Here is an 18,645-nt window from a genome sequence, read left to right on the forward strand (position 1 = left end):
ACAGCTTTTCAAAAGTGTCTATTCAATTAAGGCCTGTTATGCTTATATTTCCAAATATACGAAGCTTAAAAATAATTTATTTAGTCATCTTTGACAAATCCATTTCATTCATCAAATATTCATAAACTGAACTTTATTTCCTGAGATTTACAGACATCAACTTTTTAGACCTAGAAAATTGACTGTTATCTCTCCTAGTGCAGTGGCCAAGTCACTCATTTGTTTTCTTCTTTTAAATCCCCAGCACTAGTCATAGTACTTAATAAACTCATACAACTCCCTCATTTTTAGAAGACACTGTGGTTCAGAAACATGTGGCTTGCTCCAGATGTTTGTATTAGAAGTTAGATCTAGGACTAGCAAACAGACCTCACTCCAGACTTTTCTTTTAATGTCTGACTTAAACAAAGGTGAGGGGGGAGCAACAAATTTTTGAATCATAAATCATGTTGGCTCTTTCATGCAGTGACTAGTCTCCCTAAAAGTTAACCAGGAAGATTTACAAATAATCTAATTAGATGTGCCCTATTCAAAGGTAACTATATTATAGGCATCTAACAAAAATTCAAAAGGAAAGATTCTAAATTTTATATCCAAAGACAGTCCAATTTAATTTGCATGAATTCAACATTTGCATACCCCTTCTGAAGTATACACCAATTTAATATCTTTCTGCACTGACATGTACCATCCTCAGACATGTGAAAGCAACGTTCTCCTACATATCTTTTGTGTTCAGTTAATAAAACTCATACAACATGTGAGGGGATGTGACTGGAAAGGTAGATAGGGGCTGCAACATTATATCAATTCTATACTAACTTGATTTTATATTGAAGGCAGTGGGGAACTACAGAAATACTTTAAGTACAAAACACAAAGATCAGATCTGCATTTTAGAAAGATAATTTTGACAGCAGCATGGAAGATAGATTAGAAGACGGACAAATCTGGAAGCAAAGAGACCTTACGTTGCTTGCTGAAGTAAGTCAAGTGAGAAATGATGAAGGTCCAAACTAAAAGAATGATGGAACAAATTGGAGAAATGAGTACAGATTTAAGCAGTACTGCAACTGGGACCCTGCTTCATAGTTTAAAAACTCAAAAAACTAAAACTTAAACTAGAGTAATACTGATGTTACAAAGTGACTAAAACCTTCAAAGTTTATTTAAGCTCACAATGAAAGGCAAATGAACAACTTTTCTACCACTACCTTCCTACTGTTAAGATAGTAACCAAAGGTCACAAAAATTGTCCTTTAGGTTCTCTGAGTAACAAAGTGTCTAAAGGTATTTTGGCTAAAACAAAGCCCCTTTTTAGTCACCACAACCAGCGTCCTAATATGTTACCATTGAAAGGGAAAGACAGGAAATGAATCAATAAACCTCAGGCACATGCTTGGCTTGGAAAGACATACCATATCAAGCCGCAGAAATCTGAAAACAAAGGCCCCGGGTAATTTAATTACCAGGCCGGAATCTGCTGACTGCCGGTTTAATTGTTTGAATAGTGCTCAAACTGTCTGATGAGGTGACCACCCTAAGATTTTTGCACCATTTATTGCATGTGACAAATATGAGAAGTAGTTCTAAAGAATGTAGGAATCTTGAACAACTTTTGTTAATCTCACCTATGATTTCAAAGGAAAATTTCAGAGTTAAAACCTTATATTTATAAATAACCCAAGGTTCTTTTTAGCAAACTCATTTGCCATTACATACTCCATGCTGCCAGATCAAGAAAATAATATCCTTCAGAGATGAGCACCAACTACTATACAAGAATTAGAAAACAAAAATCACTCAGATTAAATTTATATGTCCTCACTTACCATTATACTCTGAAAAGGTTATTTTAGGGAGTTGGAAGAAAGAATGTAACTGTAGCGAGGTAACTACCAGTAAGAACTCATAAGAACTCAAAACTGCTTAGTACACAAGAGGAAGCCAATTTTCTTCTCCCGTGATTCAGTTAGCATTTCCTCATTCATGTTTATCTCCGGAAGTATAAACCAACAGAAAATTCCTTTCAAAAACTGAACAAAGAAGTACCTCAGACTCTTTAACCTGGCAGTGTTCTCCTGTTGGTTTCACTGAGTAAATAAGGAGTATAAGGCCAAAGTAGACTATTACATCACTCATTCAACAGGTGTTTATAAAATGCTGTATATTGTGCTAAGTTCTCAGCCTACAATCTACTAGAGATAAAAAGATACACATGAAGACTTTAACAATGAAAGGAAAGGCAGTATTAGATAAATTCTAAAATGAGTTATGCAGGCAAGAGAACTATGATCCTCTCATAAGAGGAAATTAATGTGGATTGAATTCATTGAGACTTTATTGAAGAGATGGAACTTCAGCTAGGCCCTTAAAAAGGGGCATATTTGAATATGTGGAGAGCAAAGCGCTTTTTCTAAGGCTCCAGATCAACGTGAGCACAGATTTGGAATCAGAAATTTACATATTCTACTTTGTAAACCAATATAGAGATCAGCCTAGTTATGTATGGGTTTTGTGGTCATTAGATTAGATTTGGTCATTAGATTTGGTAAGAAGTCCACTGGCCAGTTTCCAAAGCCCTGAAGACAGGGGCCCAAGTGCTTCCTATGTCCACGAAAAATAAGGAGGAAATACAGGACAAAAGTGACATAAGAAGCTATAGCAAGAATAGTTTACCCACCATAGTGGACAAAACTGTTAATGTGCTTTGCTTGTTTCTAGCTGTAATGATAACATTAAATTAATGGTACCTATCAAGATTCAATTCAATTAACTGACATGCTTAAGGGGATGAAGGGAGGGCAGAGAATACCTCTGGCAAAAGAAAGAGTAATGTGCAGAGTCAGAGACAGAAGAAACTTGTTAAATTCAAAGAACTTTAAGGAGGCATATAAATAGTTAGCATAGTAGAGTTGTTAAAAGCTCAGGTTTTGACATCAGACTACGACTTCAAGCCTTGGTTATGCCACTATCTGGCTTACTTGCTCTGTGACTTGGGCAAATTGTTTAACTTTTCTGTTCCTCAGTTTCCTCTATTGTAAAATAGAGATATTAATAGCCCCTATCTTATACGGGTTTTGAGAGGACAAAATGACATTGTATATGTACAGGAATTAGCACAATGCCTAGCACATGGTAAGTGTTCAAGAAATGATCATCTTTATTTTTATTGTTTTTAAGGCTAGGGTGTGTAGAGTGTAATAATCCTTGTTGGCCTTGTTAAGGATTCTGGACTTTATTCCTAAAACAGTCGAAGTCCCTGCAAAATTTTTAACAGTTTTAATCAGACTTTTGTTTTAAAGATATGGCTTACTTAGTGCCTTTTTTCGTTTTTTTTTTTTCAATTTTACCGGGGAATATTGGAGAACAGTATGTTTCTTCAGGGCCCATCAGCTTCAAGTCACTGTCCTTCAATCTAGTTGAGGAGGGTGCAGCTCACCTTCAAGTTCAGTTGCTGTTTTCAATCTTTAGTTGCAGGGGGCGCAGCCTACCATCTCATGTGGGAATTGAACCAGCAACCTTGTTGAGAGCTCACGCTCTAACCAACTGAGCCATCTGACCGCCCCTCTGGAAACTCAGTGGCAGTTCGTTGTCTTCAATCTAGTTGTGGAGGGCGCAGCGCACTGGCCCATGTGGGAATCGAACCGGCAACCCTGTTGTTCAGAGCTCGCGCTCTTAGTGCCTCTTATAAGAATCCCCAAAGGAAAAATTTAATCTAGAATTTACTACTAAGAAAAGTTTTGCTTTCTTTGAGGACAGATACCTGTAGTTCTCTTAGATAAAATTCTGTAAATAACTAAATATTCTTTTCACTGTGACAGCCAGAAAGTTTAGAGCCAAATTTGAAGCTCTTAGGACCTTACTTTATTGCCTGCACAATTGTATTCTCTTCCCCCACCTCCCCTGATTGTGTTCTACTCTTCTATATATTTACTGATTCACTTCTTTATTCTTATTTATATTTTAGAATTATTGTTTTTGTATTATTCTCCTTATTTCAACTGTTTATGGAATGAGGTGCAATCTAATTAACCAAACAAAAATAAAGGGCATAAACACTACAGCTTCACAATGTATAAATCATGCATTGTAGACGCAGTCCCAGCACGGCACCAAAATCACTCTTTTGGTGTAAACCTAGTCAGATGGAGCAAGAACACCAGATGGTACAGGAAACCTCTCTCTGTGCAAAGAAGCAGCAGCTGAGTAAAGTGCAAAGACCTAAGGCCCTTCCTGAATTAACATGGATAGTTAGGGCAGTCAGTGCCAGGAGCAGAAGAGAGCTTGAAAGTGGCAAGCTGCTCGGAAGTTATGTACAGGCTCAACTTTAGAGTTTTTACTTTTTGTATATGAATGTTTTTCCCAAAAGTACTTCATTTTTTTTTTTTATAACCTTTATCCATCCACTGTTCTATTTTCTCACCTCATGAGATGCCTTTGTTGTTTCACTTATCTCCCTCCTGAACTTGGTTTTCACTGTCAGCCATTTCAACTCTGACCACTCTGGCCACAGCAACGCCTATGTGCACTTGGCCTTTTACCACTCCAATCCCCACCCTGGGTCATTCATATTGTCTTCTTTTTCTCCTCCTGGGTTGGAAAGGACTGCTGACTGTGAGTCTACCATGAACTCCCTCTCGCTCATTCCTGATGCTTTTATTCATCCCTTGACTATCATATGAGCACCACCAGCTGCTCTAAACCTTTCCCCACATGATAATGTCTAATGTACTGCTCTTTCCCTGATGTCTCATCTGCTACATCACAGAATGAATTAAATCTATTCTATATTAACACTCATCTTCCTAGTGTTTCACCCCAAAACACCTCTGTAGCCAAATGCCACCTGGTTTTCAGGATATTGCATTCTCTTGGTTTTCTTCTCTGTCTCCTTTGCTGGCTGGTTCCTCCTCTTTTCCCAAATTCTTTCCTCCCCCTTCTTCCGCCTCCCGCCCCCACCCCGCCCACTCTGGTTAAAGCCGTTGTTTCTCAGTCTAGTTGTGTAGGACACAGCCCCTTAGCCCATGCTGGTATTATGAGCCTTGTGCTCCCCCTGCTGAGGCAGTTGATTGCCAGTCGTTGGTCGGCCACTCACAGCAGCTCACGGCAGTTCTCGCCGGCTGCCAGCCGCTCACGATGGCTGCCAGCCACTCATGCTGGCTGCCGGCCACTCACACTGGCCACCGGCCGCTCATGGCAGCACACGGTAGCCCACGGCAGCACACAGCAGCCTACGGCAGCCCACGCTGGCTGCCTGTCACTCATGCTGGCTGCTGGCTGCTCAAGGTGGCGCATGGTAGCCCACAGAAGCACTCAGCAGCCTGCGGAAGCCCACCATAGTTCACACCGACCTCCAGCTACTCACGGCAGCCCAGCTCCAGGGAGAGCTGTTGTTCACAACCTTAGCTGTAAAGGGCGCAGTTCACTGGCCCATGTGGGAATAGAGCCAATGACCTCGGCGGTCCAACCACCTGAGCCACCAGGCTGACCCCCCAAATTCTTAATCATTGAGTGCCTCAGGGATCAGACATTGGTGTCTTCCCTAATCATACTACTTAGGTCGTTTCCATCTGTCAAGAAATTTTACTGATTCTACTTTCAAAGCATATCATAAGTCTGAGCACTTAGCACTAGTGCAGTGCTACTTCTGCAGTCTAAGCTGGGACTACTGCAACAGCCTTCGACCTGTTTTCCCTGTTTCCACCCTTGCTCACTACAATCTGTTCTCAACACAGCAGCCAGAGGGATGCTTTTAAAATGTTAAGTTAGATGAAATCACTTCTTTGCTCAAACACCTCTAGTGGTTCCCAATTTTATTCAAGGTAAGAGCTAAAGTCCTTACAGTGACCTACAAATAGGCCCCACTCCTGTCTCCCATTTATCTTTCTGACCTCATTTCCTACTACTTTTCTTCTTTGCTCTCTCTTGCTTTTTCCTCTTCAGCCATGCTGGCCTCCCTGCTATTCCTTGAACACACCAAACACACTGCTGTCTCAGGACCTTTGCATTTACTCTTCTCTCTCCCTTGATCACTTTCTTTCCCACATATCTCTATGAATGCACTTTCCAGTCTTTGCTCAAATGTCAGTGAGGCCTTCCCTGACCATTCTATTTTATTTTGTAATCAACTTCTCCACTCCTCATGTCCCTTTGCTTGCTTTACTATTTCTATAACTCTTATCGTGATCTAATATACTACATAATTTATTTATTTTATTGTCTCCCCACTCTAGTAGGTAAACTTCTTGAGAACAGGGATTTTTGTCTGTTTTCTTTGTTATGCTATTCTTCACAGAGAACAGTGTGTCACTGTTTTCATTCAAGATTTGTTGGTTTTCATTAAAGATTTCCTGAAAAACTGAATGACTGACTGAATGAGTGAATTTTAAGAAAGAAAAGGAAAGACAGAAAGAGAAAGGAAAAGAACAAAAAGAAAGAAGAATGGAAAGAAAGGAGGAAACTTGCTCAAAGCAATGCAACAATCAATATGGTATAGCCAACATCATAAACCAGATCCGCTTGGCTTCAAAGCCCATACCAATCTATTATTACACCAGTTAAAAAGTTTCTAGTTGAGACAACAAGGATGGCGCAGTAAGTAAATGCTGTGTTTACCATCTCTCACACACAACCATATCAAAGTTACAACTAATGTACAAAACAACCATTATTGAGAATCGCCTAAACTCAAGCTGAACTGACGCCTTTCAACTAAGGACTTGCAGAAGAAGCCACCTCCAGACTGGTAGGAAGGTCAGAGATGTGGAATGGGCTGGTCCCACACCTGTGTGTGACCATTAAAGATTGGGAGGGCTATTTTGGCTGTGGGGGTCCCCTATTTCCTAAAGGGGTAAGAGATAGAAGCCCCACCTCAGCCCAGGGTTCCATGTTCCAGTGTCAACAGAAATTTTTGGTTGTGAAAAACAATGGAAATTGTGACTGAATGAGATAGTACAGCTACACTCACAGGCACTCCTCTTAAAGAGACGGTGTGCGGACTTATCCACCAGTGGCATCACTCGCTCTGAACTCCAGTGCTACGGCAGCAGGGGCATATGGTGGGGAACTGAGTTGTCTGGTTTGGGACGGGGGCTGGAGAGGCAGTTTTCTCTTGGGCAGAGGAGTTGGTGGAAGCCATTGTTTCTTTGTTGAGCCCTCCCCCTTCCTGGCGTGCGAACACAGGCAGCCACCATATCTGAGTCTCCACAGTTCGTTCACCCCGCCCTGACAATTTGAGACCTGGCCCCACCCAACTTTCAGGCACACTCAGGCTGCTTTCAGTGGCTTTTTCATGCAGACCAATTGCCTTGGCTCAAGTTGCACTTTCCTAGGGTCTCTTAAAGGTTCGCGGAACCCAGACTAGCAGCATCTGGCTTGACCGTGTCCTGTACCTCTGGCTGAGCATTCCTAAGCCAGCAATAGTGGCAGCCGGCCTTGGTTTGTGGCTTGGCCTCTCAAGGCATTTCTATGCACAGCACGGGCAGCAGCTGTCTGCGGATTTCTTTCTGGATCCCACTAGGTGGTCCCAGGTGGGGCATGGGCTGTGGCTGAAGTAGACCCACAGCGGATCCCCTCCAAAGTGTTCCTGGGGCTGGTGCTCCCAATGGCCAGCTTCAAAATGAGCTGGAGCATCACCCAGTCACCTCCAAGTATGACACACCCAAGTGGCAGACTGGGCAAGCACCAGAGTCCTGCTGAGGCAGATCCTGCTCTGTAGGATCGGACCCTGCACAACAACTCTTCCACTGTAGTCAAGGCCAGTCCTCACAACCAATGAGCCCAAGGGTCAGTCCCTCACATTGATGTGCAATTATCAATCAAGGCTCAACTACAAGAGGGCACACAAAACCCACACAAGGGACACACCTGGAGTGCATGGCTCAGGTGACCAGAAAGATTGCACCACTGAACCCCACAGCACACCTACTACATGAGGCCACTCTACTAAGACTGGAAGACATAGCAGCCCTACTTAATACATAGAAACAAACACAGGGAGGCAGCCAAAATAGGGAAACAAAGAAACATGTCCCAAATGAAAGAACAGAACAAAACTCCAGAAAAAGAACTAAGCGAAATGGAGATAAGCAATCTATCAGATGCAGAGTTCCAAACACTGGTTATAAGCATGCTCAATGATCTCATAAAAGTGGAGATGGAAACCATAAAAAAGAACCAGCCAGAAATAAAGGATACAATAATGGAAAAAATAAGAATATATTACAGGGAATCAACAGATTAAATGAAGCAGAGGATCCAACCAGCGACGTAGAAGATAAAGTAGCAGAAAACACCCAACCAGTAAAGTAAAAAGAAAAAAGAATCCAAAAAATTGAGGAGCGTTTAATGGGCCTCCGGGACAATTCCAAGCATACCAACACTAGCGTTACAGGAGTACCAGAAGGAGAAGAGAGAGAGCAAGGAACTGAAAACCTATTTGAAGAAATAATGACAGAAAACCTCCCTAACCTGGTAAAGGAAATAGACATACAAGCCCAGGAAGTACAGAGAGTTCCAAACAAGATAAACCCAAAGAGGCCAACACCAAGACACATTATAATTAAAATACCAAAGGTTAAATACAAAGAGAGAATCATAAAAGCAGCAAGAGAAAAGCAGTTAGTTACCTACAAGGGAGCCCTCATAAGACTGTCAGCTGATTAGTCAACAGAAATTTTGCAGGCAAGAAGGGAGTGGCAGGAAATATTCCAAGTGATGAAAAGCGAAGACATACAACCAATACTGCTCTATCCAGCAAGGCTGTCATTTAGAATTGAAGGGCGGATAAGGAGCTTTCCAGACAAGAAAAAGCTAAAGGAGTTCATTACCACCAAACCAGTATTATACGCACTCTTAGAGGGACTTCTTTAAGATGGGAGGGGGGTTAAGGACAGGTGAAAGGGGAAGGGAATAAGAAGAACAAATTGGGTGTTATACAGTAGTCATGGGGATGTAGACTATAGCAAAGAAATATAGTCAATAACATTGTAATAACTAGGGATGGTGCCAGATAGGTACTAGAGCTATCAGGGTGATAGAGGGGAATGGGTTTGGGGGCAGGATGAAAAAGGTGAAGGCATTAAGAAATACAAATTGATAGTTAACACAGTATGGGGTATATAACCAACAATGTTGTAAAGATAATGTAAGATGCCAGATGAGCACTGGACTTATCAGGGGGATCACATCACAGACGAGCAGATGCCTGACTAATGCACTATACACCTGAAGAGCTGAAGTAGAATAATACTGAATGTCAACTATAACTAAATATATAGGTATATATAGTCACGGAATGTGGAGTACAACACAGGAAAGATAGTCAATGGCAATGTAATAGCTACATAAGATGTCAGAGGGGGTAGTAGCTTGGGGGGAAGGGGTTACCGCTTTATGAGGGGTTTAAATGTCTAAATATTACTTTGCTTTGTACACCTGAAACTAATTTTTTTTAAAAAAGAAGTTTCTAGTTGAAAGACATATCCTAAGAATTTAAATAAGCTTAATAAGCAGTAGCATATAAAAGAAAAAAAAAATAAGTAAAAGAGGCAAGCCAACTGTCTTTCCTTAAATACAATTACAAAATAATTGAATTGGAGCTATTTATTTAAAATCAACTCTAAATAATACATTTTTAAAAACTACAGCAGTATATGTAATTCCATGTTTTTAAAATAACTGAAAAATAATTCTGAGAGGATTAGAGACTTCTGCTTTCAACCAAGATGGAGTAATAGGAATCAAATTCACCATCCTGCCTGAAAACATCCTCTCCTTCCAACAAATAAACAAACAAACAAAAAATGGATAAAAATATATATGGTATTAGTTAACAGGACACTGAACATCAGGCAAAGGAGAGCTATCCCTGAGAGACAGCAAATAAATGAGGTAAAACCAATGAATGCCCTAACTAATGCCTTGAGAAAGTATGTAGGACACAACATAAGGTGGGGAAACCCCGGCAGAGCTTAGCAAAGTCCTTGAATTGAGGAGACAGAGCTCAGAGTTTAGGAAGAACACACCAAATAGAGGCCACCAAACAGAATACCAGAGAACAGAGAGCTGCACAAAGAGAAAACTCTGAAAATCTGCAGAAGGTCCACCTTGAACATTCAGGAGAGGACTGATTGCCACACACGTGAGAAAACTACCTGAGGCCAAAAAAGAACCATATGAGAGGATTGGAGAGAACAGTGCCTGGTACCAGGAACAGTGCCTGTTCCTACTGGCCAGGCCAAATATAAAACCAAAAAAACAAACAAACTCAGAATTCACGGGTAGAGTACTCCGAAGTGGGAAATAATTAGACCTAGACTGAGCACTGCTCCACTCATTAAAGGAAGACCCAAATGGATCAAACTGTTTCCAAGTAACTTAACTACATCCCAGAACAAAGCTCAAGGTGAGTTATAGGAATACAAAAACATGTGGCAACCAATTAGGTAAAGTTGACAATGTCTGGCATCTAATCAAAGACTACTAGGCATACGAAGCAGGAAAATATGACCAAAACTGAGGAGAAACATTATCTATTTAAAACTGACCCAGAACTGATAGAGATGCAAAATTAGGAGACATGGACATTAAAAGTTATTAAAAGTATGTTCAAAAAGCTAACCAAAGCCATGGAAGATGTTTTTTAAAAAGGCCCTCAAGCTTATAGAGCTGAAAATGACAATGTCTGAGATGAAAAAAATTACACTGGATGAGATTAATGGCTGATTAGACATTGAAGAACAACAGATTAGTGAACTTGACGACACAGAAACAGCAACTATCGAAAATGAAATAGAGAAATAGGAATTCTTTTAACTGGAAAAGAACATCAGTGAGCTGTGGAACAATTTCAAACAGCCTAACATATGTATAATTGGAATCTCTGAAGAAGAGAGAGGGGTAGGCCAGAAAAATTATTTAAGAAAATAATGGCTGAAAAATTCCTGAATTTGATGGAAACTGTACATTCACAAATCGAACAAGCTCAATGAACACAAAACATAAGACTCATGAAGAAAACCACACAAAGGCACACCATAATCAAATTGCTAAAACCAGTGATAAAGAGAAAACCTTACAAGTAGCCAAAGAAAAAAGGCACATTATACACAGAGAAGTAATGAAAACTACGATAGCAGATTTCTTGTCAGAATCAATGCAAGTGAGAAGACAGTGGAGCAACATCTCTAAAGTACTGAAGGGAAAAAAGTCAACCTATAGTTATATACCCAGTGCAAATATTTTTCAAAAACGACAAAATAACAATTATTTTAGACATATGAAAGCTGAAAGACTGTATCATTAACAGATCTGCACTAAAGAAATGGTAAAGAAAATCCTTCAGGCAGAAGAAAAATGACATCAGATGAAAATATGTATCTATACAAAGAAATGAAGATGAAAACATGCATCTATATATGGGGATGTGGCAAAGGTTAAGAGTAACCCCACTGGTAAATATATAATTTTTAATTAAAGATTGAAATCTCTTTAAAACATAGTTGACTTTTTATACAAAAATAACAACACTATTTTGTGCTATATAAAATAGGTATAAGAAAAATGTATGTCAATAACACAAAGGTCAGAAAGACAAATGGAAGTACTGGTATATTATTGTAAGCTTCTTACACTATATGTGAAGTGCTGAATATTACTTGAAGGTAGACTATAAGTTAAAGATCTGTACATGAATGTTCAGAGCAATTCATTTGTAATAGCCAAAAACTGAAACCAACCCAAATGTCCATCAGTACATGAATAGATAAGTAAATTGGGATATATTCATACAACAGGTCTACTTACAATAAATAGAAATGGTATGTTGATACACACAACAAAATGAATGGATCTTAAAATAATTATACTGAGAGAAAGACACCAAAGAGTACATATTATATGATTACATTTAAACATAAAATTCCAGAAGATACAAACGAATTTATAGTGACAGAAGACAGATCAATGGTTGCGTGGTGCTGAGGTGGGGAAAGAGATTACAAAGGGCACAAAGAAACTTTCGGGAGTGATGGATATCTTGATTGTGGTGGTGGTTTCTTTCACACGGATGCACACACAGTGTGCATGCGTGTGAAAACTTATTATATTGTATCCATTAAATATGTGCAACTTATTGTATATGAATTATTCCTCAATAAGGCTGTTTAGAAAACAATTTTGAACTTAAATTTAGGTTAAAAAACAAAAATACTTAGACTACCTACAGTGCTCTGGCTCCACAAGTAAAAATAAAATAGATGAAAGCAAGAACTAATAATATATTTACAATTTTTTTAAGGGTTAGAATGGATCAAAGAAACCAGTTAGTCAAATACTTCCTTACTAGAGATAAAGGAACTGAGTCCCAGAGAAGTACAGTTAGTGACTTGCCCTAGGGATTACAGTTAGAGCTAATGGCTTACTAAACTGTTTAAGGTCCATAACGGCAGGGATTATATTAGTTGGGTCACCACTATATCCCTTATACCTAGTACAATGCCTAGGACACAGCAGGAGTTCAATAAATATTTGTTGTTGATCTTTCCCCTAAAAAGAAAGGTGAAAAGGAAGATCAAAGGAAAGAAAATCTCCCTTGCAATATGAATGAAAGCTTTGATCTCCAATCTCTTTAACACAGGTAAGAGAACTAAGCAGTAGCTTTGACATCATAAATATAAGAGAATATATTATATTCCATATTTTTAGCTTTCGGGATATTTTATTATATCTTAATGCTTAAACATTTCTAGTTCATGTTACCAATTCTTAAACAGGCAGGAAAATTAATAGAAAATACTCCATTCATGAAGATTAGTGACATTTTCAAATAAAAAAAGTTAAGGAAAAGTGCTTACCAAAAATTTCTCCATTTTTGGCATATTCTGTCACAAGGTACAACATATTTTTGGTCTCCATTACCTATTGATAAATAATTGCATATTAGTCTGACAGGAAAGGATTGCAATTTACCACAACATTCTATGAAGTTACTTATTTTAAAACTACGAAGTGTCAAAATTATAAACAATTCAGAATATGGCAAAGTTTATAAGATTGAAAATATTCTCATGCTAACACTTTTGTGAAAAATCTAGACCCTCGCTCTTCCATGGACCAGCAGCAGCAGTACTGCCCAGGAGTCTGTTAGAAATGCAGGATCTCAGGCCCCAACCCAGACCTACTGACACAGAATTTACATTTTAACAAAATCCCCAGGTGATTATTATGCACATTTAAGTTTCAGAAATACTAATGTAGGCAACAGGAGTTTTGATGATCAACTTTTTACCACCCCCTCACTGACTTTTCTAGCCCTGTGTTAGACTCTGATTAAGAAAATAATAATAAAATAGAACTCAGTTTATCTAGCCTGTAGCTGAGCTATTCTAGCACAATGTGATATTCCTCCTACTATACTTTAATATTGCTACAAAGTACTGTTATTTCAAAACATTGTTCAAAAGCTTCTTCATAACTCCATTGCTATGCACTTTTATTTAAATTAGTTTTTCTAGGTTCAGAAAGGAAATGTGTCATTATCATAAATTTTACGTTTCAAACTATACTGAGCCGAAAGGAAATACATTTATAAATTCAAAATGAATGAATTTTAGATTGCTTCTCTCTAACACACTATCCTTTTGTGTACTGATACAAACTAATAATATAAAATTTAATTGCTATCTACTAAAAAGCTAAAACCAATTTTGTTCTAACATGTAGGTTTAGGATTATTCCCTGTCAGGCCAGAAAACTAAGAGCTACCTACCACATGGGACTAAACAGGTCAAATAGTAAATCAATTTAACTGATTATTAGTTCAAACACACAGAATTATCATGTGAATCCTCGTAGTTTTTAACCTCAGTTTGGCTTATGGCTCATTAGAGACTTCTAAGAATGTTACTATTTTCTTATAAGTATCCTCTTTAGGAATTAAAAAAAAAAAAAAAAGCTTAAAGGGAGAAATACTCTGACATAAATTTGACCTAAGAGGTCTTCCACAGGTTTAGAACTTCAGGAATTGTTTTGAGTGGCACACCACAGCCTCTTAATCTTAGTTAATGGTAATGTTAATGGTCTTCAAACCTTTTTAATTGCAAATTTCTATCAATGAAGCTTTTTTTAGTCAAATATACATGTACTTATGAATATATACATGGAGACATAAATTACATACTGTGCCACTGTATAAATACATTATATACATTATAAAATGCACACAGAATCCAAGTTGGAAAAAAAAAAGCCATGGACCGATCAAACCAGCACACAAAATAAGTTTGTTCTAAGATGAAAAAAATGCACACAGAAGATAAATCTGAAAAATAAACATAATTAGAAGTTCTAATATTTTCTTATTATACCCCAACGGACAATTACTTGTGCTGATCCATTTCAGTGCACAATGTGGTGCGCTAGTACCAGCTCTGAGGGGAAAATAAAAGGCTCTGGCTTATAAACCAACCTCTGTGGTGTAAATACTCCTGCCATCGCTGATTTTGAGCTACTAACATGATGTTAATCAGCTTGCTAAACTTCTAAAAATTTAACAATCAGCTCTCATCAGCCAGTACAGGCTAAATTCAGCATACCACTAGGTGTATACATCATACTTTGGAGACCAAAGTCATAGGCTAGCGTACTATAACATTTTAGTTTAAAACTAGTTTTCCAATATAAAAATTCTATATATTAATAAATAGAAATACTAAGCGTTTTGTATTACATTACCATTCTTAAACATGAATTACTCTTTAAAAATCTGAGAAAAATCTTCCTTGTAAAAAACATGGCTTATACTTCAAATGGTTGAAGTTTATTTTACAAAAATTATATCTTAATAATGTTGATTTTTTTTTAAAGACTCATTTACTTTATCTGACAAAACAACCCCCCAAAAATAAAAGATTTGGTTCTAGGTATTACAAAGTATGCCACTAAGTAATATGCTATTTTGGCCTTTGTATTTCATAAAACATAAGCAGCATATTGTATAAATAAGCAAAACTGCCATATCCTCATTAATCCCCACCAAAACCCAGCAGGCTGAAGCATGGTATCATAAATGCACAACTATAAACTTTTTAAATGAGTAACTTATAGTCTGAGAGACAAGTTAAAATTAAGCTACTAGTTTTTAATTTCCTAATTTTTTATTTAAATATAGAAAGACAGAAGTACTCAATATAATAAGAGCATGTCATTATCCTTTTTGTAGACTGAAGAAACTAATATAAAAGAGAAAAATGATGATGCAAAATAGAGAACTGAATGTGAGAAGCATGGAGAGCTGTAAGGGTAAGTCATACCTGATAAAGTTTGATTATATGAGGGTGGTCTAACATTTTCATTATTTGTACTTCTCGGTAGATTTTCTCAAGGTTCACTGCATCCAGCTGAGATTTATCTATAATTTTTATCGCCACCTGCATCCCAGACACAAATAAATACAATTAGTATAAAATAGTTAACATTTTCCAGTTAAGAATCTTTTTAATAAATGACATCTCAGACTTCACCTGCAGGTTCCTATGACAAGATGATAACTAGTTTAAATTCAATGCTCATTCATTCATTCATTCAACAAATATTTCTTAAACATCTACCATATGTTAAGACACTATGGTAGATTTTGTCTGGCCGTGTCTTTAGTGTGCCATGAAGAATAACCCTGAGAAATTACTTTAATAAAACATATTTCTCTTACAGTACAACCGTAATGCCTTTTCACTCCATTTATAAATTGAAGAATAAAATCAGCAGTTTCAACTACTTATCATTCCCCCACAAAGTATCTATAAACAAATGATCAGACAAGTAGGAAGTTTGTATTGTACTGAAATAAAACTTTTCTAGAAAAGCAAGTGATAGGTTCCAAAGAATATAGACAAACCTTTCTGGAAAAAGGCTAAAAATAAAGTATCAAAATCCATCTACATGAAAAGATACCTATTGAACTAAATTTTGTTTTAAAAGTGAAAGGGCAAAAACTCAAGTGTTAGTAGTTACACTAAATTTTGACTTCCTTAAAGGAATCTGATTTTTAAAAATGTAGCCTTTTCCTGTCATAACTAATTAGAAAGAACTGCATTTGAAGGTGAATAACTAGGTAATCAGAAACCAACAATCATGTATTTTTTTCATGCAACCAAAAGATTCATTTTTTTAAAATTAGTAAGTATTTGGTTAGAAAATAAGCCATTCTGACTTAAATAAAAATTTCAGATAATTAGGAACCACCCAAACTTTAGTTAAGATCTGAAGAAACTTGAAAATGTACTTCACATTTTACCAAAACGCGTTCTGAACATAATCCAGGTTTAAGTTGTTGTTTCAGGGTAATTTTTAACATCAATTATTGTATGTGCTTTAATACTTCAATACTCCTAAAAGGTATCCAAGAAAATAGTACTCAGCTCGTCAATTCACTTCATTCCCTTAGACTCCTGTTTATGCAATTAGTTTTTTCTTTTTTCCTTACGCCTACTCTGTCCTTCGCTGTTGTCTCTTACAGCTTTACTGTAAGGTTTATTTCTTACCTTTCTCTATTTCTAATTTGCTGTCACAGCTTGTTTCCTGATTTGAATTAATTGTAACCCACAGAAGAACTCAAGCTTCCCAGGGGAAACCAGATTACTAAATTCAATGTGTAAAATTAAATTTTGCCTAAGAAGGGGGGTATCTCCTGTGCTAGGCAGTAAAGTGCGTAAGTTTTATGACTGTTATTTTCATTGTTTGTTGGTATTTTATTTCTGTAATCAAAATATTCTAGAAAGCAAAAGGTACTAAACTTTGCTAGAAAGTAGACTGACATTGTACTTGCTATTAGGGATATTATGAGACCACCTCAAACCTAAATAGTGGGTTGGTGCAAAAGTAATTGCGGTTTTTGCAATTATTTTTAACTTTTTAAATCGTAATTACTTTTGCACCGACCTAATACATTTAAAATGACCTCCCTGTCCAATTAAGAAAATGAGAGAATATAGCACAGTATTATCATTTACTTCGGGTAACTTTGGGTAAAAGTTGACAGATAAAAACATAAATGTATACTTGAATCTCTTCAATATTCCTTAGGAAGGTACAAGGGCATACTTTGAAGAAAATGTGTTGCCCTACAATTTTTGGTGTGTCTAGATACCAGTAACCCCTCCCCAAAAGAAAGCTTTTATAACAAAATGGGTCATAACCATCTAATAAATAGAAAAAGAATTGAAGTAAAAAGAATCATGACTTGTAAAATTGCTCATGATTACTGTTATTAAGAAAAATTTTCATTATATGTATCTTGAGTATCGTATTTGATGTTAAAGAAAAAGTTCAGATACTAAATACCAATTAAAGCAAGATATTACCAAGAGATATCTTCTCTTTTATACTCTTTTGGAAACTTGGCCTCAATGAAAAAGTGAAAAATATATAAATTATCTAATTAAATTTTAAGAAGTTATAAACTTTACTTAACATTTTCCAGCCAAAAAAAATCTCAAATGACAAAATATAATTCTCTCAATTTTATCTTGGGTCCATATATATATATATATATATATATATATATATATATATATATATGTATATATATGTATACATATATATGTATATGTATATATACACACACAAACACACATACACATGGTCCATATATATATATATATATATATATATATGTAGACCACAGGCCTCTATATTTATATCTTTATATTGTTACCCCTTGTTGATAAGGCTGCTATAAGATTATGAAAAAGAAAAGCACTAACGAAAAAGTAGAACGTGTTAGTTAGCATGTTCCTTATCATAGTTAGGGCTAATGAAGCCGCTGTAACAACAAGATCCCACAAGTAATGATTCAAACACAAAAGCAGCTTATTTCTTGCTCACATAGCAGAACTGGATGGGTGAAAAGATAGCAGGTGGCCCTCTTCCATGAAGGCATTGGAGAGTCTAGGAGGCCTAACTACCTTTAATGGGTGGCTTCTATGGTTACGCTAAAGGCTGTCTCCGTTCCAGCCAGAGAGAACGAGAAAAAAGCTCAGAGGATCCCTCATGAGAGGTTTTTATGGGCCAGGTCCAGAAGTGGTACACATTATTTCTGTTCACTTCATGAATTAGAACTTAGTCACATGTCCCTACCTAAATGCAAGGGAGGCCAAGAAACAGTCGGGATGCAGGTCCAGGAAGAAGAGGAAACTGAATTTCGGGCGAGCTAGCAGTCTCTGCCATACTCTTCCAGGTAATTTCTTAACAATGGGATCCTACCAAGTACTTCTCAGAAATAAAATAATGATGATGGCGTCTTTCACAACTGCGCAGCACTTTTAAACAAAATACTTTAACATATTTTAACAAGGTTTATCTCATTTATTTCTCAACTTTATATATAGAACAAGCAGTACACCCATGAGTTGATGAAAGTGAGGTTCAAAAGATGTTTCATAATCTACAAAGGTCCCAAAGCTCACGTGAATTAATGGGGAAAAAACCCGCAGACTTTCTAACTATAATTTCAATCTTTTCACTATTTCAAAGAGCCTATTATTCACACATTTACTGAGCACCTGTTGTGTGCCCAGAATTACACCTGGGATACAAAAATGAACGAAATCTGATTCCTATCCTCAAGGAACTTAATAGACCTGT

General features: G+C 37.1%; 1 protein-coding gene across 2 annotated transcripts in view; it reads right to left on the reverse strand.

The window, feature by feature from the left end:
• Positions 1-18,645, reverse strand: part of SIK2 (salt inducible kinase 2) — a 126,565-nt gene that overhangs the window by 99,602 nt on the left and 8,318 nt on the right. For both annotated transcript variants that reach the window (XM_019715263.3, XM_074335508.2), the window contains exons 2-3: positions 15,315-15,431; positions 12,858-12,921 (exon numbers count right to left, since the gene is read on the reverse strand). In XM_019715263.3, the coding sequence (XP_019570822.1) occupies positions 12,858-12,921; positions 15,315-15,431 (181 nt within the window). The remainder of the gene's footprint in view (positions 1-12,857; positions 12,922-15,314; positions 15,432-18,645) is intronic.

The sequence above is a fragment of the Rhinolophus sinicus genome, chromosome 14 (assembly GCF_057876585.1).
Source record: "Rhinolophus sinicus isolate RSI-liver-muscle chromosome 14, RSI-T2T, whole genome shotgun sequence".
In the NCBI taxonomy this organism is placed as follows: Eukaryota; Metazoa; Chordata; class Mammalia; order Chiroptera; family Rhinolophidae; genus Rhinolophus; species Rhinolophus sinicus.